Source organism: Pelophylax lessonae, assembly GCF_965119305.1.
Source record: "Pelophylax lessonae genome assembly, chromosome: 2".
Classification (NCBI taxonomy): domain Eukaryota; kingdom Metazoa; phylum Chordata; class Amphibia; order Anura; family Ranidae; genus Pelophylax; species Pelophylax lessonae.
In genome coordinates, this window is record NC_138769.1 from 733,563,914 (window position 1) to 733,589,781 (window position 25,868).

The following is a 25,868-nucleotide window of genomic DNA, read 5'->3' on the forward strand; positions in this document are numbered from 1 at the left end:
AAAAGTGCGACAATTTTGCAAAAATAACAATATTTTTCACATTATTTTATATGAAATTCCCAAAAAAAAAAATGTAAAAATCAAAATTTTTGAACATTTTAGGCCAATTTGTTTTCTGCTACATATTTTTGGTAAAAAAAAAAAAAAAAAAAAATCGCAAAAAGCGTATTTTGATTGGTTTGCGCAAAAGTAATTGCGTTTACTAAGGGAAAGATTTTTGTCATTTTTGTTGTTTTTTTTTTTAACGCGTAATGGCGGCGATCTGCAATTTTTTTTGCGGGACTGCGACATTGCGGCGGACAGATCGGACCCTTGACTGACATTTTTGACACTTTTGGGGTTACCAGTGACATTTCTACAGTAATCAGTGCTATACATATGCACTGTTACTGTAAAATGACACTGGCAGTGAAGGGGTTAACTTTTTTTGAGAGGGAGGGGGTTGTGTGTGTCCCTAGGGGCGTGATTCTAACTGTGATTGGCTGTGGCTTGAGGTGTAGGAACAGTGATCAACGGTCCTACATAGTAGAAGGGTATGATCACTGTTCATACACAGGGGAGAATGACAGGCGGCTTGTTTACATCAGCCGCTTGCCTTTCTCCCGCTCTAACGGACGATTGCGAGTGCCCGGCAGACTTCGGGTCTGCCAGGCACACGCGCGCGGGGGGGGTCCGTGACCGAGCGGGAGAGGGAGCGTGCCTCCGGCGGCGTGCGCTCGCTCTCCAGAGCCTCACAGGCTAGTGACGTACCCATACGTCACTTTGCCTGTGAGGGGCTGACCGCCGCAGTATATGTACTTGCGGCGGTCGGCAAGTGGTTAACCATTACCTCAGAACAGCCTCTACAAGATGGTCATGGTGAATAAGCCTCACACATTAACCAGTAACACAGAACAGCCTCTACAAGATGGCCATGGTGAATAAGCCTCACACACCCACCAGCAACATACAACTGAGAAGTTCATGTACCCCTGGGAGTAGAGGGCACCTGGAGCTTGTCAGCGCCTCGTCCTCTACCCAGCTGTGTGACCAGTGGCGTAGCATTGGGGGGGGGCAGATGGGACTAGTGCTCCGTGTGCAGCAGAGCATAACGTTGTTCTCCATGGCTTCTCCAGACCCTTTCACGTCTGTCACATGTCCTCAGGTTGAACCTGCTCTCATCTGTGAAAAGCACAGGGCGCCAGTGGCAGACCTGCCAATTCTGATGTTAAATGGCAAATGCTAGTCGAGCGGCCTTCAGGTCACCCTCATGAAGTCTGTTTCTGATTGTTTGGTCAGAGACATTCACACCAGTGGCCTGCTGGAGGTCATTTTGTAGGGCCCTGGCAGTGCTCATCCTGTTCCTCCTTGCACAAAGGAGCAGATACCGACCCTGCTGATGGGTTAATTGCCTTCTACCGCTCTGCTTAGCTCTCCTAGAGTTACTGCCTGTCTCCTGGGATCTCCTCCATGCTCTTGAGACTGTAGTGGTAGACCAGCAAACCTTCTGGCAATGGGAGGTATTGATGTCCTATCCTGGAGGAGTTGGATTGCCTGTGCAACCTCTAAAGGGTCCAGGTGTTGCCTCATGCTCCCAGTAGTGACACTGACCCCTAGCCAAATGCAAAACTAGTGAAAAACAGTCAGAAAAGATGAGTAGGGAAAACAAATGTCAGTGGCCTCCACCTGTAAAACTATTCCTGTTTTGGAGGTTGCCTCATTGTTGCCCATCTAGTGTCCCTTTTGTTAATTTCATTAACACCAAAGCAGCTGAAACTGATTAATAACCCCCTCTGCTACTTAACTGACCAGATCATTATCCAAGGGGTTTAATTGACTTGATGCTATACTCTGATTAAAAAGTATTCCCTAAATTTCCTGGAAAAGTGGGCACTCTTCTTGAAAATGCTGGTGCCACCGGAATGAGGCAGGAGGCAGAACCTGCTACCAAAAGTGCTCTCTCACCTCTCCCAGCCAATCTCCCAAGTCAGAAGAGTGGTGAACAAGAACAGCCAGGTGTCAGGTTCCTGAGCCGTTGTAGAAGGCCAACTCGGGGTTCCCAAGAGAGCAGAGTCTTTGCCCCAGCCTGTTTCTTCAACAGGGCCCCTAATGGTGGGGATGGACTTCCAGCAGACTGGAACCAAGTCATGACCCCCAGGTATGCCCAGCTGAACTCGTGGAGACCACTCACATTAGCAGAGAACAGATGGCATGAGACAGAAGAGGATCCCAAAAAATGAGCCAAGGTCAGGGCATGTGGCATGCAGGCAAACATGGTAGACGAAGCTGATGTTGGTACACTGGAGGTCAGACATAGAATATGCGGGAAAGCAGGGGCACGGAGAAACTAGGAAGTTGCTCAGACATCGCAACAACACTGAGCATGTCTACATATATGGAAACAGACTGTCAAGGTCTTACCTTGCCCTCCTCTTGGCAGCCATCTTGGACATGTGCAGACTGCAACCTCTTATAAACTCTGATTGCATCATCACTTGCCTGCTGCCAGGGTGCCGCACAGTGATGATGCTGCACACCTGACTATATGTATCACCTGATGGGTTGCAGTCCTTGTCCTTGCATTTATGCTCCAAAATGCATCTCTATGCTAGCAGTATTCTGTTCTCCGTGTTACACTGTGTATGACCTGGCTTGGCTGACGACTCTCCTGGCTCTCTCCTGGCATTGGCAGACGACCCGGCATCGATAAACTACCTGCTTCTGGACTCGACCGTGGCTTGTTCCTGCTCTCACTTCCTCACTCTTGCTGTGCGTTTATTGTTGTTTGCTCCAATAAACTGCTTTATTTTACCTGCATCCCCATGTAGTCTGGTTTCCTGGCACCCTGACAGTACGCAAGGGACATGAATTCTGACGATACAGGTACTCTTACGCTCCCCACACTGGTTACCAGGCTCGATCAACAAGATCACCTTTTGGATCAGTTTGCTCAGGTGTTGCAGACACACACAGGGCACCTTGCTCCTGGTGCTGCTAGGCCTCCTGTTGTTGCACCTGCTCCTGCAGTTGCAGCTGGAGTCGCTGTTACCAGAGGGATGACTGGTTCAGCCCCCCTTCCACAGCGCTATGGGGGTGAACTGTGTCAGTGTCATGGCTTCCTAAACCAAGTGGGCATTTATTATGAGATGGTTCCTCAGGTGTTTCCTTCTGATAGGTCCAAGATGGAATTCCTAATCTCATTGCTCTCGGACAAGACCTTGGCCTGGTTGAATCCCTTATGGGAGAATGATAATCCTGTGATACTCGATTATCCGAGTTTTGTTGTTTCCTTTCATAGGGTATTCAATGTGCCTGCTCGCTCTACTTCTGCTGCAAAGCAGCTCCTGTCTATTCAACATGGTATACGAACCATTGCCGAGTATGCCATTGAATTTCGAAGCCTGGCAGCAGAGGTGGGCTGGAACAATGAGGCTCTGGTGGCGGTCTTCTCTCATGGACTCTCCAACGCATTGAAGGATGAGATTGCAGCCAAGGATCTCCCTGACGAGCTCGGGGTTCTCATTTCATTCCTGATTTTGATCGATATCAGGCTCAGGGAGAGACCATTGTTTAAGGAGCGCCTGCGGAGGTCTCCTACCAGATTGACTCCTATGTTTTCTTTCCCACCCATTCCTCCCTCACCTTCCATGCCTCCTGGGGATGGTGCGTCTGGCTGTGAACCCATGCAGCTGGCGTTCACTTGCCTTTCCGAGGCTGGGAGGAGAAAGAGCCGGTGCCTGTATTGCAGTCTTGGTGGGCATTTCCTGAAATCTTTTCCTACCCATCCGGGAAACGCTCGCACCTAAGGTCCTACTGGGGGCAGATCTTAGGTGGAATTTCCTTGTCCCAAATTTCCTGTAAAGATAAACTGCTAATCACAGTTGTCCTCTCCTGGGCAGCGGGTTCAGTGGTTACTCAGGCATTGGTAGACTCTGGTGCTGGCGGTATTTTATTTTCAGTACGTTTGCTACTGTGAATTCCACACCCTTGCAGCCTCGTGTTTCTCCACTAGTTATCGAGGCGATTGATGGCAGACCCCTGCAACCGGCACAGGTTAACCATGCGTTCTGGTTGCTATGGCTATAGGGACTGTTCACAGGGAGTCAACCTGTTTCCAGGTTATTTTGTCCCTGCATTACTCCGTTGTTTTGGGATACCCTTGGCTTCAGGAACACAATCCGACCTTTGATTGGCAGTTGGTCGAGACCCTCTCTTGGTCTCCACAGTGTGGCACTCTTTGTATCTATGGGCCTGTTAAGGTCCTTAGTACCTCCTCGGATTCAGTGTTGCCTACTGAAAATCGTGAGCATCAAGATGTATTTGACAAGGTGCACGCTGGCACTATTTCTCCTCATCGTCTGTACGATTGTGCCATAGACTTGCAACCTGGTGCCATTCCCCCTTGTGGCAAGATCTATCCTCTTTCAGTTGTGGAGAATAAAGCCATGGAGGAATATGTTGTGAATGCGCTTGCCCGGGGCACATTCGCAAGTACACTTCTCCAGCAGGTGCCGGTTTTTTCTTTGTAAAGTAAAGGGGGGGGGGGGGGGGTGAGTTGGGACCGTGCATTGATTATAGGGGCCTCAAATCGCATCAAGGCCAAGAATGCTTACCCGATTCCGTTGATTAATTCATTTTTCGACCGCCTCAAAGGAGCAAGATTTACCGAGCTTGACCTAAGGGCCACATATAACCTTGTAAGGATCCAGGAGGGTGAAGAGTGGAAGACCGCGCTTAATACCAGAACTGGTCATTACGAATCTCTGGTTATGCCCTTTGGCTTGTGGAATGCGCCCGCTGTCTTCCAGGAGTTCATCAATGATGTATTTCGTGATATGTTGCAGCAATGCATGGTAATGCATGGTAGTCTATTTGGACTACATCTTGATTTACTCGGACTCCATTGAATCACACTATCTGGATGTCAGATGGGTGCTGTAACGGTTACGTGAGAATGGGCTTTTCTGTAAGTTTGAGAAATGTGAATTCCACCTGTCTCAGGTTGCCTTCTTGAGCTGCATTTTTTTGGCTGAGGGTTTTCTATGGACCCTCGGAAGGTTTCGGCGGTTCTCCAGTGGCCTTGCCCCAGTGGTCTCTGTTCTATTCAGTGTTTCCTTGGGTTTGCCAACTACTATGGGAAGTTTATTAGGAACTTTTCCTCTTTGTCCAAACCTATCTAAGATCTGACCAAGAGGGGCAGCGATTGCCACAATTGGATGCCTGCTGCCATCCAAGCTTTTGAGGTCCTCAAGTCTGCTTTTGTTTCGGCTCCCATTCTGTCTCATTCTAATCCTGGTTTGCCCTTTGTCCTAGAGGTGGATGCGTCTGAGAAGGGAGTAGGCGCTCTCCCGTCTGAGCATCCAACACCTGATGGGCCCTTACCTCCTTGTGGGTTCTACTCCAAGAAGCTGTCTCTACTGAATGCAATTACGAGACTAGAGACAGAGAGCTTTTGGCCATTATCTTGGCTCTCAAAGAGTGGAGACATTTGCTCGAAGGTTCTGTGGTTCCAGTTCTCATTCTCACCGATCATAAGAATCTGACGTATCTCCTGGTGGCCAAGAGGCTCACAGCCTGTCAGACCACATAGGGTCTTATTGTTGTCTCATTGTAACTATGTCATCTCCTATTTGCCCAGCTCCAAGAACGTTAAAGCTGATGCCTTGTATCGCCAGGATTCTGAGTTGTCCAGGGAGGACTCCGTGACGACACCGATTGGCTACCCAACCTGATGCTCCCACAGAGAGACCTGCTGGCAAATGTTTTGTACCTGAGGGGTTGCTCATCAGACTGTTGCACATGTACCACAATTCCACGACTGCCAGTCATCCTGGTAAGAACCAGATGTCCTGTGCTATTTTCCGTCGTTCTGGTGGCTCTCTCTGCACTGATGTTGCTGCGTATGTAGCTGCTTATTCAGTCTGTGCCCTGGACAAATCTCCTCGGCACCTTCCCTTGGACCTACGGCATTCCATTCCCAATGGGGAGCTTCCCTGGTCTCACCTGGCCATGGATTTTATTGTGGAATTTCCCACGTCTCGAGGTTACATGGTTATCCTCGTGGTTGTCAACCTGTTCTCCAAAATGTGCCACTGTGTTCAGTTTAAGAGGCTGCCTACCACTCAGGAGCTTGCCTCGGTGTTTGCCTGCGAGGTCTTCCGTTTACACGGGTTGCCAAAGGAGATTGTCTCGGACTGTGGGAGCCAGTTTGTCTCTAGGTTCTGGCGTGCCTTTTGCTCCCAGTTGGGTATTCCACTCTCCTTCTCCTCGGCCTACCATCCCCAGCCCAATGGTGCCGGTGAGCGTTCCAACCAAGCTCTGGAGCAATTGCTCCGCTGCTATATCGCTGACCATCAGGATGATTGGGTTGATCTGCTACCCTAGGCGGAGTTTGCCAGGAACACTGCCATCAACACGTCTTCCAGAACGTCTCCATTCATGGCCAGTTTTGGGTTCCAACCCGCTGTGATGCCCAAGTCGTTCTCGCCACAGGACATCCCGGCTGTGGAGGATCATCTTCGTGCCCTCCGTTCCTCTTGGGTGCATATACAAGAGACTTTGCGGGTCTCTGCACAGAGTCAGAAGCTCCAGGCAGACAGGAAACGTTTATCTGCTCCTTAATATCAGGTCGGGGAGAGGGAGTGGTTGTCGACCCTTAATCTCAACCTCAGGGTGCCCACTCCAAAACTGGCACTTAATTTTGTTGGGCCTTCTCGCGTCTTCCATAAGGTGAACCCGGTGGCCTATGCCCTTGGTCTTCCCCCTGGGCATGCGTATTTCCATTGTCTTTCACTTGTCACTTTTGAAGCCACTGGTTTGCAATCGCTATACTTTTTTACTTCCTCGCCCTCATCCCATTCCTGTGGGCAATCATGAGGAGTATGAGGGTAGCAGAATCTTGGATTCTCATCTGTTTCGAGGTCAGGTTCAATACCTGGTGCACTGGAAGGGGTATGGTCCTGAGGAGCTCTCCGGGGGGTTCTCTCCGCTGATGTTCACGGTCACGTCCGTGCTTTCCATGCTCGCTTTCCTCAGAAACCGTTTTTTGCTCCACAGGGGAGGGGGCATTGGGGGGAGGGTATTGTAAGGTCTTAAACAAATGCTGGCAAAGAAAAGCCGCTCAGGTAGGACAGTGTTTCTTGGTGCGAGTCGGATCCGCCATCCAAAGAACTTCATAGTCAAAAGAAAATGACCGCACTCAGGATCTTAATGAAAGCATCAAAGTCTTTATTTCTCACCACAAGTAAAATGTAGAGAGTACATAACAGGGACATGTAAAGGTTGACGCGTTTCACGATACTAAAGATCGCTTACTGGTTATGAGTAAGCAATCTTTAGTATCGTAAAACGCGTCAACCTTTACATGTCCCTCTGATGTACTGTCTACATTTTACTTGTGGTAAGGAATAAAGACTTTGATGCTTTCATTAAGATCCTGAGTCCGGTCATTTTCTGTTGACTGTGATTGTCAAGGTCTTACCTTGCCCTCCTATTGGCAGCCATCTTGCACATGTGCGGACTGCAGCCTCTTATAAACTCTGATTGCATCATCACTTGCCTGCTGCCTGGGTGTTGCACAGTAATGATGCTGCACACCTGACTATATCTATCACCTGATGGGTTGCAGTCCTTGCCCTTGCATTTGTGCTCCAAGGTGCATCACTGCTAGCAGTCTTCTGTTCTCCGTGTTCCTTTGTGTGTGACCTGGCTTGGCTGATGGCTCTCCTGGCTCGCGACCCTGCATGGGCAGACGACCCGGCATCGGTAAACTACCCACTTCTGCACTCGACCCCGGCTTGGATGACCACCCGCTTCTGGACTTGACCCTGGCCTGTTCCTGCTCCCACTTCCACACTCTTGCTGTGCGTTTATTGTTGTTTGCTCCAATAAACTGCTTTATTTTACCTGCATTCTCGATTATTCTGGTTTCCTGGCACCCTGACACAGACTGGGAGGGGGACCAGAAAGTGATAGAAGGGAAGGGAATATAAATCCACACGGAGAAACTAGGAAGTTTCTCAGGCAACGCAACTGCACTGAGCACATCTTTATATAAGAAAGTATACTGGTAGGAGGACCAGGAAGTGATAGAAGGGTAAGGAATATAAATACACAGTACAGCACAGAGGAGCTAGGAAGCTGCTCGGGTAACTTGAGCTGCACTGAGTGTGTCTATATATAGGAAAGCAGACTGGTAGGCTGACCAGGAAGCGATAGAAGGGAAAGGGATAAAACTCCACACTAGAGCAGGTGCTGACCATAGGCAAACACTGAAGCCCTCTGGGGACATGCCAGGGTCCATGCATGCCATCAGGGGACCAGCTGTCTCTTCCTGGTTCTTGTAGCCGGCCCCCTGGCGATGCGCCATGGCGCATGAGTGTCATCAGGGGACCAGCTGTCTCTTCCTGGTTCTTGTAGTCAGCCCCCTGGTGATGCGCCATGGTGCATGCATGCCATCAGGGGGACAGCTGTCTCTTCCTGGTTCTTGTAGTCGGCCCCCTGGCAATGCGCCATGGTGCATGCATGCCATCAGGGGGACAGCTGTCTCTTCCTGGTTCTTGTAGTCGGCCCCCTGGCGATGCGCCATGGTGCATGAGTGTCATCAGGGGACCAGCTGTCTCTTCCTGGTTCTTGTAGTCGACCCCCTGGCGATGCGCCATGGTGCATGAGTATTATCAGGGGACCAGCTGTCTCTTCCTGGTTCTTGCAAATGGACCCTGATGACGTTCCTCGGTCCCTACAGGTCATCAGGGGGTGGGTTGTCTTCTCATGACTCTTGCAGCCGTTCCCCTGTTGGCACGCCGTGGCTCATGTATGTCATCGGGCGGGGGGGATTGGGGTAGCTGTCTTCTTCTGGTTCTTTTTTCTGGCCACCTGAGGACATACCATGGTTATGCATGTCATCAGGGGGCCAGCTGTCTCTTTCTGATTCTTGCAACCAGCCCCAATGACACGCAGAGGAGACAGCTAGCTGCTGATGAAGCCAGAGAAAAAGACAGCGTTGTGGGACAAAGTGAGCAGCAGTGAAGAGGCAAAAACCTGTAGAGAACCAGGAGAAGATGTATGCGGTGTTGACAGCATTGACAGCGCTTCAGTTTTTGCACATTCTGTTATGTTACAGCCTTATTCCAAAATAGATGAAATTCATTATTTTCCTCCAAATTCTACAAACAATCCCCCATAATGACAACGTGAACGAAGTTTGAAATCTTTGCAAATTTATAAAAAAATAAAAAAAATCCTGTGTACATAAGTATCACAGCCTTCGCCATGACACTCAAAAATGAGCTCAGGTGCATCCCTGGGGGGGCGTGACTACAGACATAAACAAAGTGCGATGAAGCATCAGGGAAGGGGGGGGGCGTGACTATTGCTGTATACAAAGTGGTGATGATGCATCAGGGGGGTGTGACTACGGCTGTATACAAAGTGGCGATGAAGTGTCAGGGGGGTGTGACTACGGCTGTATACAAAGTGGTGATGAAGTGTCAGGGGGTGTGACTACGGCTGTATACAAAGTGGCGATGAAGTGTCAGGGGGTGTGGCTACGGCTGTATACAAAGTGGTGATGATGCATCAGGGGGGTGTGACTACGGCTGTATACAAAGTGGTGATGATGTGTCAGGGGGGTGTGACTACGGCTGTATACAAAGTGGCGATGAAGCGTCAGGGGGGTGTGGCTATGGCTGTATACAAAGTGGTGATGAAGTGTCAGGGGGGCGTGGCTACAGCTGTATACAAAGTGGCGATTTAGTGTCAGGGGGCGTGGCTACGGCTGTATACAAAGTGGTAATAAAGCGTTGGGGTTGACTGGCAGCCATTTTTTAAATTTTGACAAGGGTGGCAATTGAGGCCCAGCGAGCAGCAACATTCGCCAAAGATTCACACGCCGACAACTACAAATAAAAAAAAAACACACTTTACAGATAAATACGGGAATATATTCACTTCCGTGGTCTGTTTCCACTATTGTCATTGGTTCCCAAACTCTGAAGTGAAGAAAGGTAAATTGAGCGCTGTTGCTATGGGCAACATCACAACTTTATTCATAACATGGTGTGTCAGGACATTCATTTCTACAAGGTGGGGGTGTGACCTTCCCCCACCCAGAAATGAGGTGATCTGTGTACTGAACTCTATCTACAATCCCACACCATCAGCCTGTACTAAACTGGCGGGAACAGATCACATAACACCTCCCCCACCCTCCATCTTACCACTCTCTCGCTGAAGCTCTCATCCGTCTCTCAGTCTTCGCATCCGGGTGTACAAAGATGGCGGACACGTCGGGCGTGGGGTGGAACTGGGCGGGACTCTGGAGGGCGAAAGGCTGAGTGGGCGGGGCCAGAAAGCGGGAAGAGGTGAGTGAGCCGTGGGAAGCACGTGTGAGTGTGCGGTTGCCAAAGGCGACCGCGCTGATAGGGGCGGGGGACATTCCTGTAATGGGGGGGTCTTCAACCCAGATAAGTGAGACTGAACACCCCCCCCCCCACACACACACACTCCCCATAATGTAGGACTCCACCTGTACACAGCCCCCTCCTCCATAACACACATAATAATTGCACCCCCCCACCATAAAATGCACTGCCTATAACACCCCCCCCCCCCCCACCGAATACTAACAGTGGCAGGTGGCACCTTCTCTTGCAAATAATATAACTACCCCCCCCCCCCCAAAGAAAAAAAAAAAAAATTAGGGCCCCCCTCTTAACATTTACAGTCCCTGTAAATGTGTCACCCCCCACACTTGTATATACTACAACTACCCCCCCCCCCCCCCAAAAAAAATAAAAAATTAGGGCCCCCTCCTAACACTCACAGTTCCTATAAAGGTGTCACCCCCCCCACTTGTATATACTACAACTACCCCCCCCCAAAAAAAAAAATACTGCTAATGATGAGCCCCCCCCACAACACACACAGTCCCTTTAAAGGTGTCACCCCCCTCCACTTGTATATAGTATAACTACCCCCCTAAAAAAAAAAAATTAGGGCCCCCCCTTAACACTCACAATCCCTATAAAGGTATCCCACCCCCTCCCCACACTTGTATGTGCTACAACTACCCCCCCAAAAAAAAAAAAATACTGCTAATGGGGACGCCCCCACAACACTCACATTCCGGTTAAAGGGGTCACCCCCCCTCCACTTGTATATACTACAACTACCCCCCCCCCCCAACGAAAAAAAATACTGCTAATGGGGACCCCCCCCCCACAACACTTACAGTCTCGTTAAAGGTGTCACCCCCCTCCACTTGTATATAGTATAACTACCCCCCTAAAAAAAAAAAAAAAAAATAGGGCCCCCCCTTAACACTCAATCCCTATAAAAGGTATCCCCCCCCACACTTGTATATACTACAACTACCCCCACCCCCCCCCCCCCCAAAAAAAAAATACTGCTAATGGGAACCCCCCACAACACTCACATTCCGGTTAAAGGGATCACACCCCCCCCTCCACTTGTATATACTACAACTACCCCCCCCCCCCCAAAAAAAAATACTGCTAATGGGGACCCCCCCACAACACTTACAGTCTCGTTAAAGGTGTCACCCTCCCTCCACTTGTATATACTACAACTACCCCCCCCAAAAAAAAAAAATACTGCTAATGGGGACCCCCCCCCCCCCACAACACTTACAGTCTCGTTAAAGGTGTCACCCTCCCTCCACTTGTATATACTACAACTACATCCCCCCTCCACTTGTATATATTACAATGATCCCCCCCTCTCCCCCCCCCAAAAAAAGAAATACTGCAAATGATGAGGACTCCCACGACACTCACAGTCCCTATTAAGGTTTGACCCCCCCCTCCACTTGTATATACTACAACCCCCCCAAAAAAAAATACTGCTAATGATGACCCCCCCACTACACTCACACAGTCCCTATAAAGGTGCCACACCCTCCCCCATACACTGGTATATACTACAACTACCCCCCCCCCCAAAAAAAAAAAAAATACTGCTAATGATGAGGGCCCCCACAACACTCACAGTCCCTATTAAGGTTTCACCCCCCCTCCACTTGTATATACTATAACTACCCCCCCCCCCAAAAAAATACTGCTAATGAGGCCCCCCCACTACACTCACCCCCAATAAAAAAAATTCTGCCTTTAGCAAAAACCCCTCAACACTCACAGTCCCTATAAGTGTCACCCCCACTTGCAGAAACTCTAACTAAACCCCCCCCCCAAACAAAATGCTCCCTATAGCAAAGATCTTCTCCAAACCTACAGTCCCTATAAAAGGGTCACCCCTACTTGTACACACTAGAACTACCCCCCCCCCAAAAAAAAATCATCTACTAATAAATAACTAAAATCATACCTAATAATTAGGAACCAGCTGAACATTTCCATGTTGGTGACCATGTATGATTAACTCTGACTCTGTGCTCTGACTCTGTGCTCTGACTCTGTGCTCTGACTCTGTGCTCTGACTCTGTGCTCTTACTCTGTGCTATGCTTTGTGTGTCCGCAGTGGATGGAGCTCCCTCCTGTCCTCTTCCCCAGGTTTTACCATGAAGGTCCCATTGTCCAGCAATCATCCAGAGTTTTGCCCACCCCTCTGGGGTGGGGAGGATATGGCAGCATTCAGGAAGATGTCAGGGATCCCGGACAGGTAAGTGGGAGACAATGGAGTATGGAGACAATGGAGTATTCCTGGGTTATTTACTGACTGACCCGTATATGTCTGTCTGTCTGTCTGACCCACAGAGGCGGTTTATCCCCCTGTACAGCAGAAGAGCGGAGAGATGGGAGACCGTCGAGCCAACGCCGGTCCCACTTCTACGTCCCAACACTGGTAAGTGTTCTGTCTGCAGAGGGGTTCTCTCCCCCTGGGGTAATAGATGTGGAGGGGTTCTCTCCCCCTGGGGTAATGGATGTGGAGGGGTTCTCTCCCCCTGGGGTAATAGATGTGGAGGGGTTCTCTTCCCCTGGGGTAATAGATGTGGAGGGGTTCTCTCCCCCTGGGGTAATAGATGTGGAGGGGTTCTCTCCCCCTGGGGTAATGGATGTGGAGGGGTTCTTTCCCCCTGGGGTAATGGATGTGGATGGGTTCTTTCCCCCTGGGGTAATGGATGTGGATGGGTTCTTTCCCCCTGGGGTAATGGATGTGGAGGGGTTCTTTCCCCCTGGGGTAATGGATGTGGAGGGGTTCTTTCCCCCTGGGGTAATGGATGTGGAGGGGTTCTTTCCCCCTGGGGTAATGGATGTGGAGGGGTTCTCTCCCCCTGGGGTAATAGATGTGGAGGGGTTCTCTCCCCCTGGGGTAATGGATGTGGAGGGGTTCTCTCCCCCTAGGGTAATGGATGTGGAGGGGTTCTCTCCCCCTAGGGTAATGGATATGGAGGGGTTCTCTCCCCCTGGGGTAATGGATGTGGAGTGGTTCTTTCCCCCTGGGGTAATGGATGTGGAGGGGTTCTTTCCCCCTGGGGTAATAGATGTGGAGGGGGTTTCTCCCCCTGGTGTAAAAGAAGTGGAGGGGTCCTCTCTCTCTTTCTCTGGGGTAATAGAATTAAAGGGGTTCTCTCCCTGTGGGGTAATAGAATTGAAGGTTTTTTTTTTCAGGTAATAGAAGTGGAGGAGTTCTCGCACCCCTGGGGTAATAGACGTGGATGTGTTCTTTCTTTCTCGGGTAATATAAGTGGAGGGGTTCTCGCCTCCTGGGGCAATAGATGTGGAGGGGTTCTCTCCCCCTGGGGTAATAGATGTGGAGGGGTTCTCTCCCCCTGGGGTAATAGATGTGGAGGGGTTCTCTCCCCCTGGGGTAATAGATGTGGAGGGGTTCTCTCCCCCTGGGGTAATAGATGTGGAGGGGTTCTCTCCCCCTGGGGTAATAGATGTGGAGGGGTTCTCTCCCCCTGGGGTAAAAGAAGCGGAGGGGTTCTCTCTCTCTGGGGTAATAGAATTGAAGGGGTTCTTTTTCAGGTAATAGAAGTGGAGGAGTTTGCGCCCCCTGGAGTGATAGACGCAGAGGTTTTCTTTCTCTCTCGGGTAAATGAATTGAAGGGGTTCTCTCCCTCTGGGGGGTAAATTAAGTGGAGGGGTTCTCTCCCCCTGGGGTAGTAGAATTGGGGGAGGTTCTCTCCCTCTGGAGTAATAGAATTGGATGGGTTCTCTTTCTGGGGTAATTGAATTGAAGGAGTTCTCTCCCTCTAGGGTAATAGAATTGGGGGGCTTCTCTCTCCTCTGGGTACTGGTATAAGAGGGTTCTACCCCCCTCAGGGTAATGGACTTGGAGGGTTCTTCCCCCTCAGGGTAATGGACTTGGAGGGTTCTTCCCCCTTTTATGGTAATGGACATAGAGAGTTCTTCCCCCTTTTAGGGTAATGGACTTGGAGGATTCTTCTCCCTCAGGGGAATGGACTATGGGGGTTCTTCCCCCCTCAGGGTAATGGACTTGGAGGATTCTTCTCCCTCAGGGTAAAATAATTAGAAGGGTCCTGCCTCCAACTGGGGGGTTCTTCCTTATCAAGGTTATGAAAATGGATGGGTCCTTCCCCTAAATCAATGGACTTGGGAGGTTCTTCCTCCTCAGGGTAATGGACTTGGGGGGTTCTTCCCCCCCCCCCCCTCAGGGTAATGGACTTGGAGGGTTCTTCTCCCTCAGGGTAATGGACTTGGAGTGTGCTTCCCCCTCGGGGGAATGGACTTGGGGGGGGTTCTTCCCACCTCAGGGTAATGGACTTGGGGGGGTTCTTCCCACCTCAGGGTAATGGACTTGGGGGGGTGCTTCCCCCCTCGGGGTAATGTACTTGGGGGGGGGGGGGGTTCTTCCCCCCTCGGGGTAATGGACTTGGGGGGGGTTCTTCCCCCCTCAGGGTAATGGACTTGGGGGGGTTCTTCCCCCCCCCCTCAGGGTAATGGACTTGGGGGGTTCTTCCCCCCTCAGGGTAATGGACTTGGGGGGTTCTTCCCCCCCCCCCTCAGGGTAATGGACTTGGAGGGTTCTTCTCCCTCAGGGTAATGGACTTGGAGTGTGCTTCCCCCTCGGGGGAATGGACTTGGGGGGGGGTTCCCCCCCCCTCAGGGAAATGGACTTGGGGGGGGTTCTTCCCCCCCTCAGGGGAATGGACTTGGGGGGGGTTCTTCCCACCTCAGGGTAATGGACTTGGGGGGGTTCTTCCCCCCTCGGGGTAATGTACTTGGGGGGGGGGGGGTTCTTCCCCCCTCGGGGTAATGTACTTGGGGGGGGGGGGGTTCTTCCCCCCTCGGGGTAATGGACTTGGGGGGGGTTCTTCCCCCCTCAGGGTAATGGACTTGGGGGGGTTCTTCCCCCCCCCCTCAGGGTAATGGACTTGGGGGGTTCTTCCCCCCTCAGGGTAATGGACTTGGGGGGGGGGGGGGTTCTTCTCCCCCTCAGGGCAATGGACTTGGGGGTTCTTCCCCCCTCAGGGTAATGGACTTGGGGGGGTTCTTCCCCCTCAGGATAATGGACTTGGGGGGGGTTCTTCCCACTTTAGGGTAATGGACTTGGGGGGGGGTTCTTCCCCCCTCAGGGTAATGGACTTGGAGTGTGCTTCCCCCTCGGGGGAATGGACTTGGGGGGTTCTCCCCCCCCCCCCTCAGGGAAATGGACTTGGGGGGTTCTCCCCCCCCTCAGGGGAATGGACTTGGGGGGGGTTCTTCCCCCCCTCAGGGGAATGGACTTGGGGGGGGTTCTTCCCACCTCAGGGTAATGGACTTGGGGGGGTTCTTCCCCCCTTGGGGTAATGTACTTGGGGGGGGGGGGGGGTTCTTCCCCCCTCGGGGTAATGTACTTGGGGGGGGGGGGTTCTTCCCCCCTCGGGGTAATGGACTTGGGGGGGGTTCTTCCCCCCTCAGGGTAATGGACTTGGGGGGGTTCTTCCCCCCCCCCCCTCAGGGTAATGGACTTGGGGGGTTCTTCCCCCCTCAGGGTAATGGACTTGGGGGGGGGGGTTCTTCTCCCCCTCAGGGCAATGGACTTGGGGGTTCTTCCCCCCTCAGGGTAATGGACTTGGGGGGGTTCTTCCCCCTCAGGATAATGGACTTGGGGGGGGTTCTTCCCACTTTAGGGTAATGGACTTGGGGGGGGTTCTTCCCCCCTCGGGGTAATGTACTTGGGGGGGGGGGGTTCTTCCCCCCTCGGGGTAATGGACTTGGGGGGGTTCTTCTCCCTCAGGGTAATGGACTTGGAGTGTGCTTCCCCCTCGGGGGAATGGACTTGGGGGGGTTCTCCCCCCCCCCTCAGGGAAATGGACTTGGGGGGTTCTCCCCCCCCCCCTCAGGGTAATGTACTTGGGGGGGTTCTTCCCCCCTCGGGGTAATGGACTTGGGGGGGTTCTTCCCCCTCAGGGTAATGGACTTGGGGGGGTTCTCCCCCCCCCTCAGGGTAATGGACTTTGGGGGTTCTTCCCCCCTCAGGGTAATGGACTTGGGGGGGGGGGGTTCTTCTCCCCCTCAGGGCAATGGACTTGGGGGTTCTTCCCCCCTCAGGGTAATGGACTTGGGGGGGTTCTTCCCCCTCAGGATAATGGACTTGGGGGGGGGGGGGTGTTCTTCCCCCCTCGGGGCAATGGACTTGGGGGGGGTTCTTCCCCCTCAGGATAATGGACTTGGGGGGGTTCTTCCCACTTTAGGGTAATGGACTTGGGGGGGGTTCTTCCCCCCTCAGGATAATGGACTTGGGGGGGGGGGGGTTCTTCCCACTTTAGGGTAATGAAAATGGATGGGTCCTTCCCCCTAAAGCAATGGATTTGGAAGTCCGTCTCCGTCGGGGTAATTAAATCAGAAGGGTCCTCCCCTTTGTGCAATGGAATTGGAGGTCCCCCCCCCCCCCCCCTGCAGGGTAATGAGTTCTAAAGACTCCATCCACTTTTGATAATTGAAGGTCCGGCCATCATGTGACCTGTGTGTTTTATTTTCCAGATTGCGGCTTCTCACCGGTGACAGAATCTGACCTAATTTATAGGAAGGTGAAAAAAGCGGAAAACACCAACCCCGTAAAGGCCGGAGTGTCCCTCCAATTCAGCAAGCAGGTCAGAGCCCCGCCCCCTATTCTATCACATGACATCAGGATAAATAATATGTGTCCATTGTCCTCTGCAGTCCACAAGAGATCTTGCTGTTTTTGGCGATACCTTTTATATTTTTTTTATTTTATGTTTTTTTTTTTTTTTTTTTTTAGACTGTTTTCTTAATTTATTTGTTATTATTTTTTTTATTGCTATCGTAAACATCCATTGTGACAGCAATAGGCAGTGACAGGTACTCTTTATGGAGAGATTTGGGGTCTATTAGAGGCCTCCTCTGCTCTTGCAAGCATCTGATGACACCAAGATCCGTGTGATCAGATGCTTTACCAACTGAAAAGTAGCGCCATTCACGTCCAGGAAACCGGAAGTGACGAAAATGTCTGTCGCTTCCGGTTTCTTATATCTTTGTTTTCAGCCGGTGTTGCTCTTCTTTTTTTTTTTTTTTTGTAAAATGATGCTAGGGGGCTAATTAGCCGCTGGATCGCTTTTACAAGCAGCAGGAGGGGGTCCCCATTGCCCTCCCCGGGCTCTCCTGTTCTGCTGGATAACCTGAGATCCAGCTGGCGGTTTAGCCGGCTGACCATAGAGATTGTCGAGGACCAGGCGCTCCCCAATGATCTCTATGGTATAGGAAACAGGAAGTGAGGAAAATGCTCATCGCTTCCTATTTCCTATACCGTAGAGATCATTGGGGAGCTTCTGGGGGGCCCAGGCCTAAAGCTGTGTAAGGGGCCCCACAATTTCTGATGGCTGCCCTGCCCACCAGTGCCACCTATCAGTGTCCATCAGTGCCGCCTATTAATGCCCATCAGTGCTGCATATCGGTGCTACATATCAGTGCCGCCTAGCGGTGCCCATCATTGCTGCATATCAGTGCCACCCCGTCAGTGCGGCCTCATCAGTGCAGGAAAAAACATATTTATTTACAAAATTTTATAACGTAAACAAAAAAAACTTTTTTTTTTTAACTTTTTGGTCTTTATTTGTTTAGCAAAAAATAAAAAACCTTGCGGTGATCAAATACCACCAAATTAAAGCTCTATTTATAGGGAAAAAATGACATAAATTTGGTTTAGGTAAAGTGTTGCATGACTGCGCAGTTGTCATTCAAATTGCAACAGCGCTAGAAGCTGAGAATTGGCCTGGGAAGGGGGTAAAAGTGCCCGGTATTGAAGTGGTTAAGCTCCCCAGTGTATGCGATTTTAAAAAAATAGGCTGCCTAATACCTTGATTCCGAGCGCCGCTCAGAGCTCACGTGACTGCCCGCTGGTCTCCCGGCTGACATCAGCGGGGGATACCCTTCCCCGTGCAGCTATCAGACCGGGAGAGGAGACCAGAGGGCAGTCACGTGAGCGCCGAGAGGTGCTTGGAAATAAGGTATTAGGCAGCGTCTTTTTATAAATCGCATACACTGGGGAGCTTAATGTTATCTATTTATACTATGTACCCCATAATCATTCACATGTGGGGGGTATCTGGGAGCTCTCTTGTTGAAGGGGGCTTCCAGATTCTGATGAGTTGCACCCCCACAACCACCAGGCAGTGGTGTATTTTGGTTTTGTGCTGCCCTAGGCAAGACTAAAATTGGGCAACCTCCCCTTATGTAAATTTGCCCCACTCCTTTTTTAACAGATGTGACTCCCTCCAAAATTGAAGGACTACAAGTCTCAGCATGAACCCCTGAGATCTCACGAAAGGGGGGGGGGGTGAGAGGGGGTGGGAGAGTGAGAGGGGGTGGGTGAGGGAGGGAGAAAGAGAGAGGGGTGGGTGAGGGAAGGAGAGAAAGAGAGAGGGGGTGGGTGAGGGAGAGAGAGAGGGGGTGGGTGAGGGAGAGAGAGAGGGGGTGGGTGAGGGAGAGAGAGGGGGTGGGGGATGAGAGAGAGAGAGAGGGGGTGGGTGAGAGAGAGAGAGGGGGTGGGGGATGAGAGAGAGAGAGGGGGTGGGTGAGGGAGAGAGAGAGAGGGGGGATGAGAGAGAGAGGGGGATGAGAGAGAGGGGGGGGATGAGAGAGAGGGGGGGGGATGAGAGAGAGGGGGGTGAGAGAGAGAGGGAGAATAAGAGGGAGGGGATGAGAGAGGGGGAATGAGAGAAAGAGAGGGGGGATGATAGAGAGAGAGGGAGGTGAGAGAGAGAGGGGGGGGTGAGTAAAAGAGAGAGAGAGAGAGGGGGGGTGAGAGAGAGGGAGGGATGAGAGAGATGGGGAATGAGAGAGAGGGGGATGAGAGAGAGGGGGGTGAGGGAGGGGGTGAGAGAGAGAGGGAGAATAAGAGGGAGGGGATGAGAGAGAGGGGGGATGATAGAGAGAGAGGGAGGTGTGAGAGAGAGAAGGGGGTGAGTAAAAGAGAGAGAGGGAATGAGAGAGAGAGGGGGAATGAGAGAGAGGGGGGTGAGGGAGAGGGGGGATGAGAGAGAGGGGGTGAGAGAGAGAGGGAGAATGATAGAGAGGGGGGATGATAGAGAAAGAGAGAGGGGGTTAAAGAGAGAGAGAGAGGGGGGATGAGTGAGAGAGGGGGAATGAGTGAGAGAGGGGGAATGAGAGAGAGGGAGAATAAGAGGGAGGGATGAGATAGAGGGGGTGAGGGGGGGATGAGAGAGAGGGGGGATGATAGAGAAAGAGACAGGGGGGTGAAAGAGAGAGAAGGGGGTAAGTAAAAGAGAGAGAGGGGATGTGAGAGAGAGAGGAGAGATGAGAGAGAGAGAGGCGGGATGTGAGAGGGAGAATAAGAGGGAGGGAGGGATGAGAGAGAGAGAGGGATGAGAGAGAGAGAGGGAGAATAAGAGGGAGTTAGGGATGAGATAGAGGGGGGGATGAGAGAGAGAGAGGGGGGATGATAGAGAAAGAGAGAGAGGTAGGTGAGAGAGAGAGAGAGAAGGGGGTAAGTAAAAGAGAGAGAGGGGGTGAGAGAAAGGGGGGTGAGAGAGGCAGTTCTAGCAACCAGTGGCCAATAGAGTCTCAGGTGGAGGGGGGGGTGGCTTTTTTGCTGCCCCCCTGCAAATTGCCGCCCTAGGCCTGGGCCTTGTTGGCCTTGGCCAAAATACAACACTGCCACCAGACCAGGGTTGTAGGGAAGAGGCCCTTGTCCTCATTGACATAGGGATGCACCCCACCCGGGCATCATGGTTGGGGGGTGGGGGGGGGGGGTTATATACTTGTTTTTCTCAGCTCTGTCACTTACTAGAGTTTTTTCCTTTTTTATTAACAAGAAGCGATTCTTTTTTCCAGATCGGCAGGTTCTGCTGGGATCAGAGCGCCATCGCTTTCCAGAGTATGGGACGACTGTTGGAGCCGCACTTCTACCTGGGAGAGAAGGAACTGAGGGTGACTGTCTAACAAATAATGCAATGTTATTGGGGGGGATTTGTCTTGTAGCACAGCATGGGTGCCGACTGACATCATTCTGGGTTGCGTGTGGCCACCAATCAGAATCTGACCTTTCAGTGTGAAAGATAAGTCAATGTCATCCTTGTGGCCGCTGATCCTGATTCTGCTGACCGCGTGCCAGCGAAAGGATCGCTATGCAGAGCAGGGCAACACTCACCCGTCTGCATTGTCCCGCTGCCTGAATGAGCTGGGCATCGCTCTATCGCTGGTGAGCCTGTCTGTGAAGGTTCTGATTCATCCAAGCTAGCAATAGTCAGTCGCATTCAACTGGACTTGTTCTCTAATGATGAAGATGTTTCGTAGCTTCAGCTCTTCTGGGAAGGCCGTCCACAGGGTTTAGGAGTGTCGATGGGGATGTTTGATCATTCTTCCAGAAGGGCATTTGTGAGGTCAGGCACTGATGTTGGACGAGAAGGCCTGGCTTGCAGTCTCTGCTCTAATTCATCCCAAAGGTACTCTATTGGGTTGAGGCCAGTCAAGTTCCTCCACCCCAAACTCGCTCATCCATGTCTTTATGGACCTTGCTTTGTGCACTGGTGTGCAGTCATGTTGGAACAGGAAGGGGCCATCCCCAAACTGTTCCCACAAAGTTGGGAGCATGAAATTGTCCAAAATGTCTTGGTATGCTGACACCTTAAGAGTTCCCTTCACTGGAACCAAGGGGCCAAGCCCAACCGCTTTAATTTTTTTTTTTTTTTTTAATGTTCTTTTTTTATTGAAATTCAACATCATACAAGGAAACCAACCATAACACAGTCGGGTACATTGCAACAATAACGAAAATGCAACAGTAAATGGGGAAGAGGGAGGGGGGGCGGGGGGGGGAGGGAGAGAAGGGAAGGGAATCCGACATAAGGACCCATACATATTACCATCAGCAATAAAAGAGCAGAAAGAAAAGAGAGATTCCAGTATTAACGTACAAAGTAGGCATATCCCATATGGAAAGAGAGCCCGTAGTAGGGAGGAGCAAGAGCCACCCCCACAGCCCCCCGTGGGAACATACTTGCCACGGGGGAGGCCCCCGCATCCCCTCCACATACTCAGAGTACATTCAGGGATAGTAACTCCAGCACTGCCACACCTTCAGAAAGTGACCATATGAAAGGGAGTTTACTGCCAGCGCTTTTTCTAGCACATAGTTGCCGTTGACAGTTGATACTACTTCAGAGAAATTAGGCACTTCTAGAGAACGCCATTTGCGCAGGATCAGAGTACTGGAAGCTAGAAGGATATGGGTAACGACCTGTCTATATTGGGCAGGGTAGGACTCAATACCCACGTTCAGCAGAGCCAGTTCCTTCCTAGGGGGACCCAATATACCCGTACATTCCGCTATACATCTAAAGATCCTGTTCTAGTAACTTGTCAACGAGGGACATTCCCACAGAACATGTGCCAACGTCCCTCTATGTCCACATTCACGCCAACAGAGATCAGGAACAGATGGAAAAATTTTTGACAGTCTGTGTGGGGTGTAATGCCACCTATTAACAATCTTCAACATCATCTCCCAATGCGAAGTACAGTGGGAGTACTGGTAAGTAGAGGAAAGGGCCCTGGACCACTGTTCCGGGGTGACGGCAACACCAAGATCTCTCTCCCATCTCTGCATAGAGACAGAGACCGGAGGATCCGGCCTGCGCAGGAGCAAGTCATAAAACAGAGAGATGCCCTTGGCCTTTCAGTGAGGAATGGTAAAACGCCCATGCTTTTATAGGGATTTTCACGGTCCGTAGGGGATGCTTCCTGAGGAAGCTACATATCTGCAGTATTGGAAAGTAGAGGGAAGGGGGCACCCTGAAGCTGTGCATCAGCTGCTGAGGGGTCAACAGTTCACCGTCCGCATAAAAATGGGAAAGTTCGGAGAGGCCTAAATCAAGCAAACGGGACACTGACAGAGAGGGTATGTGTGCGGATAACACAGTCACAGGCAAGGATGAAGAGGAGTGGGGAGCCACCCCAACTTCGCCCACGCATGTTTCCCCCAACTTCCTCCAGGAGAGTAGGGCCTCCCGCAACGTCGGGGGGTGCCCCGATAGCGGCCATCGTATCCAAAGGTCACTCAAAAGCAACAACCGAAGGTCTTTGATAGGCGCCATGTGACCCTCCAGAGACTTCCAGGGGAAGCAGTTCCCAGGGTCAAACCAAGCCCTCAGTTGATCCAATCTAGTAGACCAGTAATACGTCAAGAGATCCGGGAGCTTGGCGCCTCCCAAAGCCTTGGGCTGAATTAACAGGGATGTAGCGACTCTGGCCCTCTTCCCGTACCAGATAAAGTTACGTAAACTACAGGATAGGGCAACCATGTATTTCCTGGGGAAGGGGATGGGAATCGCCCTGAAGATGTAGAGTATTTGTGGCAGGATCATCATCTTATAGGCGGCCATCCGACCGCCCCAGGAAATGTCAGTCTTAGCCATGTCCCCCATCTCTTTGTTGATTTTCTTAAGCAAGGGGTCTAGGTTAACAGGGAGGAGTCTAGCTATACTCGGGGTAACTCGCACCCCTAGATATGGGATTTGATCCACCGTCCATTGGTAGGGATAGTTCAGTTGGAGAAGGGCAGCTACTTTCGGGTCAATTCCCATGTTGAGTATTAGGGATTTAGAGGCATTGACCTTGTGGTAGGAAATCTCCCCGAAGGCCAGCAGTATCCTGTGGACCGCCGGTAAGGACCGGACCGGGTTTGTCAGGACCACCACAACGTCATCCGCAAACAGGTTAACTTTGTGGACGGTGTCTCCCATTCGGAACCCCTCGACCCCGTCGTCAGAACGAATGGCCTCCGCCAGCCGCTCAATCATCAGATTGAAAATCACTGGAGAGAGAGGACAGCCCTGGCGGGTGCCATTAGAAATGACGAACGGGGCCGAGGCAACGCCCGAAGCGAGAACCTGGGCCGAAGGGCAGGAATAGAGTGCCAACAGAGCAGACAAGATGCCCCCCGAGAAGCCGAACTTCTCCAAGGTCATCCGCATATAGAGCCAATTGACTCTATCAAACGCCTTCTCTGCGTCCAATGTGAGGAGCAGAGAAGGGGTATGGGAACTCTCAGCGAGATGCACCAGGTCAATAATACGCCTGGTGGCATCCGACATCTGTCTGCCTGGCATAAACCCCATTTGATCATTTTTGATTAGGCACGGGAGGACGGTCTGTAAGCGGGCGGCCAAGATTTTAGCATATATTTTGGTGTCGCTATTCAGTAGAGAGATGGGCCTGTAATTAGCTGGGAGGCTAGGATCCTTTCCTGGCTTGGGGATGGTAGTGATGTAGGCACCCAGCATTTCCCGCGGGAAGGTGGATGTCGACATCGCCTTATTGAAGACCTGAGCAAGGAATGGGCTGAGGGTATGGTTGTGGAGTTTATAGTAGTCGTTGCCCAATCCATCCGGGCCCGGAGACTTACCAATAGGAAGGGATTGGATTACCCTAGACACCTCCGGTACGGTTATCGAAGCCGAAAGGGTACTAAGTTGGGTTTCAGATAGGGAGGGGAGGGACAGTTTAGCCAGAAAGCTCTGGATGGCCTCAGTACTGGGTTGGGCGGTGGAGGAATCTTGGGACAGGTTGTAGAGAGAACCATAGAACTTCGCAAACTCATTAGCGATGTCCTTCGGGTGCGTGAGTTTCGTTTTGGAGGCATGATGCGTTAGGTGGGAAATGCGGGCAGACGCCCGCCGTTGTTTGACCCGGGAAGCTAGGACCTTATCCGCCCTGTTAGCATGAGCATAGTAGCGAAGTCCAAGGCTTTTGAGGTGGCGATCATAACGCTCCAGAAGGTGGGATTTAAGGGACTCACGCCTGCGGGTCAGATCCCTAGTCACTGTGTCGGTGGGGCCTCGCTTGTGAATGGTCTCCAACTCCTTAATTTCCTTAAGGAGATCCGTTAGCCTCTGGTTGTAAGCCCTACGCAACCTGGCCTTTTGTTGGATGCACACCCCTCGAATGAAAGCCTTGTGCGCCCCCCCACAGTGACCAGGGGTCCGAAACCGAAGGAGCATTAATGTTAAAAAACTCCAACAATTGATCCCCTATAACCTTGCCCGTCCTTGTGTCCTGAAGGACTTTGGTGTCACATCGCCAAATGGAAGTCCGTTCCCTGGGTCCGCCCTCCTCCAAGACCATCTCCACAGCCGCATGGTCAGACCATGTGATGCTTCTGACAGCCGAGGAGGAGACCTTACCCAGTAAAGGGAGGTCCGTCAAAAACATATCAATACGTGCATAGGAACGATGTCTGGGGGAGTAGTGGGAGTAATCCCTTTCCGAGCCATCCTGGCATCGCCAAACATCGTAGAGATGTTCCCTGTGGAGGAGGGATTGCAAAGAGAATTGTCGCCCCCGGGCGGGCACCGAGGTGTCAAGCCCTGGGTCGACCACCGTATTAAAATCCCCACACAGAACCAGATTACCATACACATTAGCAGTCACCTGCCTAAGCAGTCTCAAGAGAAACCTCTTCTGATGACTATTCGGAGCATACAATACCACAGGAGTCATAGGAAGAGAGTTGAAGTCCCCCTGCAGGATTAGGAATCGACCCTCCGGGTCGCTGGTCTGACCCTTAAGGGTGAAGGCCACAGTGTCCCTGATCGCCACCAAGACTCCCCGCTTCTTCTCCGGAGCGTTGGCAAAAAAAAGATGTGGAAAGTTCCTATGGGAGAACCGCGGCGGCTGGGCGGCCTTAAAATGAGTCTCTTGCAGGGCAACTACATCAGCTCGACTGGTGCACAGTTCAGTCCACAACGAGTGGCGCTTGACTGGGTGATTCAATCCGTTAACATTCAGAGAGAGCAGTTTAATGGTCATGGTGGGTGGCTCAGGGGGAACCGGTCAAGCTGGGTGGAAGCAAAGTAACAGAGTTCAAGGTGCAGCATGATGAGGAGCACTGGAACCAACGAGGTGATCAGGTAAGCAAAAAACAATCCAACGTCGGAGCAGGAACAAGGGGAGGAAGGGAAAGGAACAGGGGCAACGGGCAGAGCCCGAACCATAAAAAAAAGTCCAAAAGCAGGAGGAGCCTGCAACAGGTAACGAGGAGCCAGGAGGATCAGGGTCTTTCTAGGCCTGAGACTATAGTGGAGACTGTGGGAAGACACTCACCTCCAGACGAACGTTGCGCCGAGTTGGAGCGTTTGCGTGATGCTACTTGCCATTCACTGGGGACGGGCGTCGGTGAAGGAGCCGTAGAGGGCAGAGGGGACGAGTCCGGGATGATATTCCAGCGTCGCAACAGAGCCAGTCCTTCCTCCATGGTAGAGATGGTGACTGTAGACCCATTGTGCGTTATTGACAGGAAGGCCGGATGTTTCCACTTGTGTGGAATGTGGTGATTACGGAGGGCCTTAGTCACCGTGGCCAGATTCCTTCGCTTCTGTAAGGTGTGCCTGGACAAATCGGGAAGAATCTGAAGTTGAGGGTACTCTCCCGGCATGGATTGCAACTTCCTGGATGCCATAAGCACTTTATCCTTAGTCTGAAAAAAAT

General features: G+C 51.6%; 1 protein-coding gene across 1 annotated transcript in view; it reads left to right on the plus strand.

The window, feature by feature from the left end:
* The first annotated feature begins 10,303 nt into the window (after positions 1 to 10,303).
* TAF1C (TATA-box binding protein associated factor, RNA polymerase I subunit C) overlaps positions 10,304 to 25,868 on the plus strand; it is a 59,482-nt gene continuing 43,917 nt past the window's right edge. Inside the window, exons 1-5 of the mRNA XM_082244744.1 lie at positions 10,304 to 10,340; positions 12,475 to 12,615; positions 12,711 to 12,798; positions 16,887 to 16,996; positions 20,217 to 20,312. Of these exons, the coding sequence (XP_082100870.1) occupies positions 12,478 to 12,615; positions 12,711 to 12,798; positions 16,887 to 16,996; positions 20,217 to 20,312 (432 nt within the window). The 5' untranslated portion in view covers positions 10,304 to 10,340; positions 12,475 to 12,477. The remainder of the gene's footprint in view (positions 10,341 to 12,474; positions 12,616 to 12,710; positions 12,799 to 16,886; positions 16,997 to 20,216; positions 20,313 to 25,868) is intronic.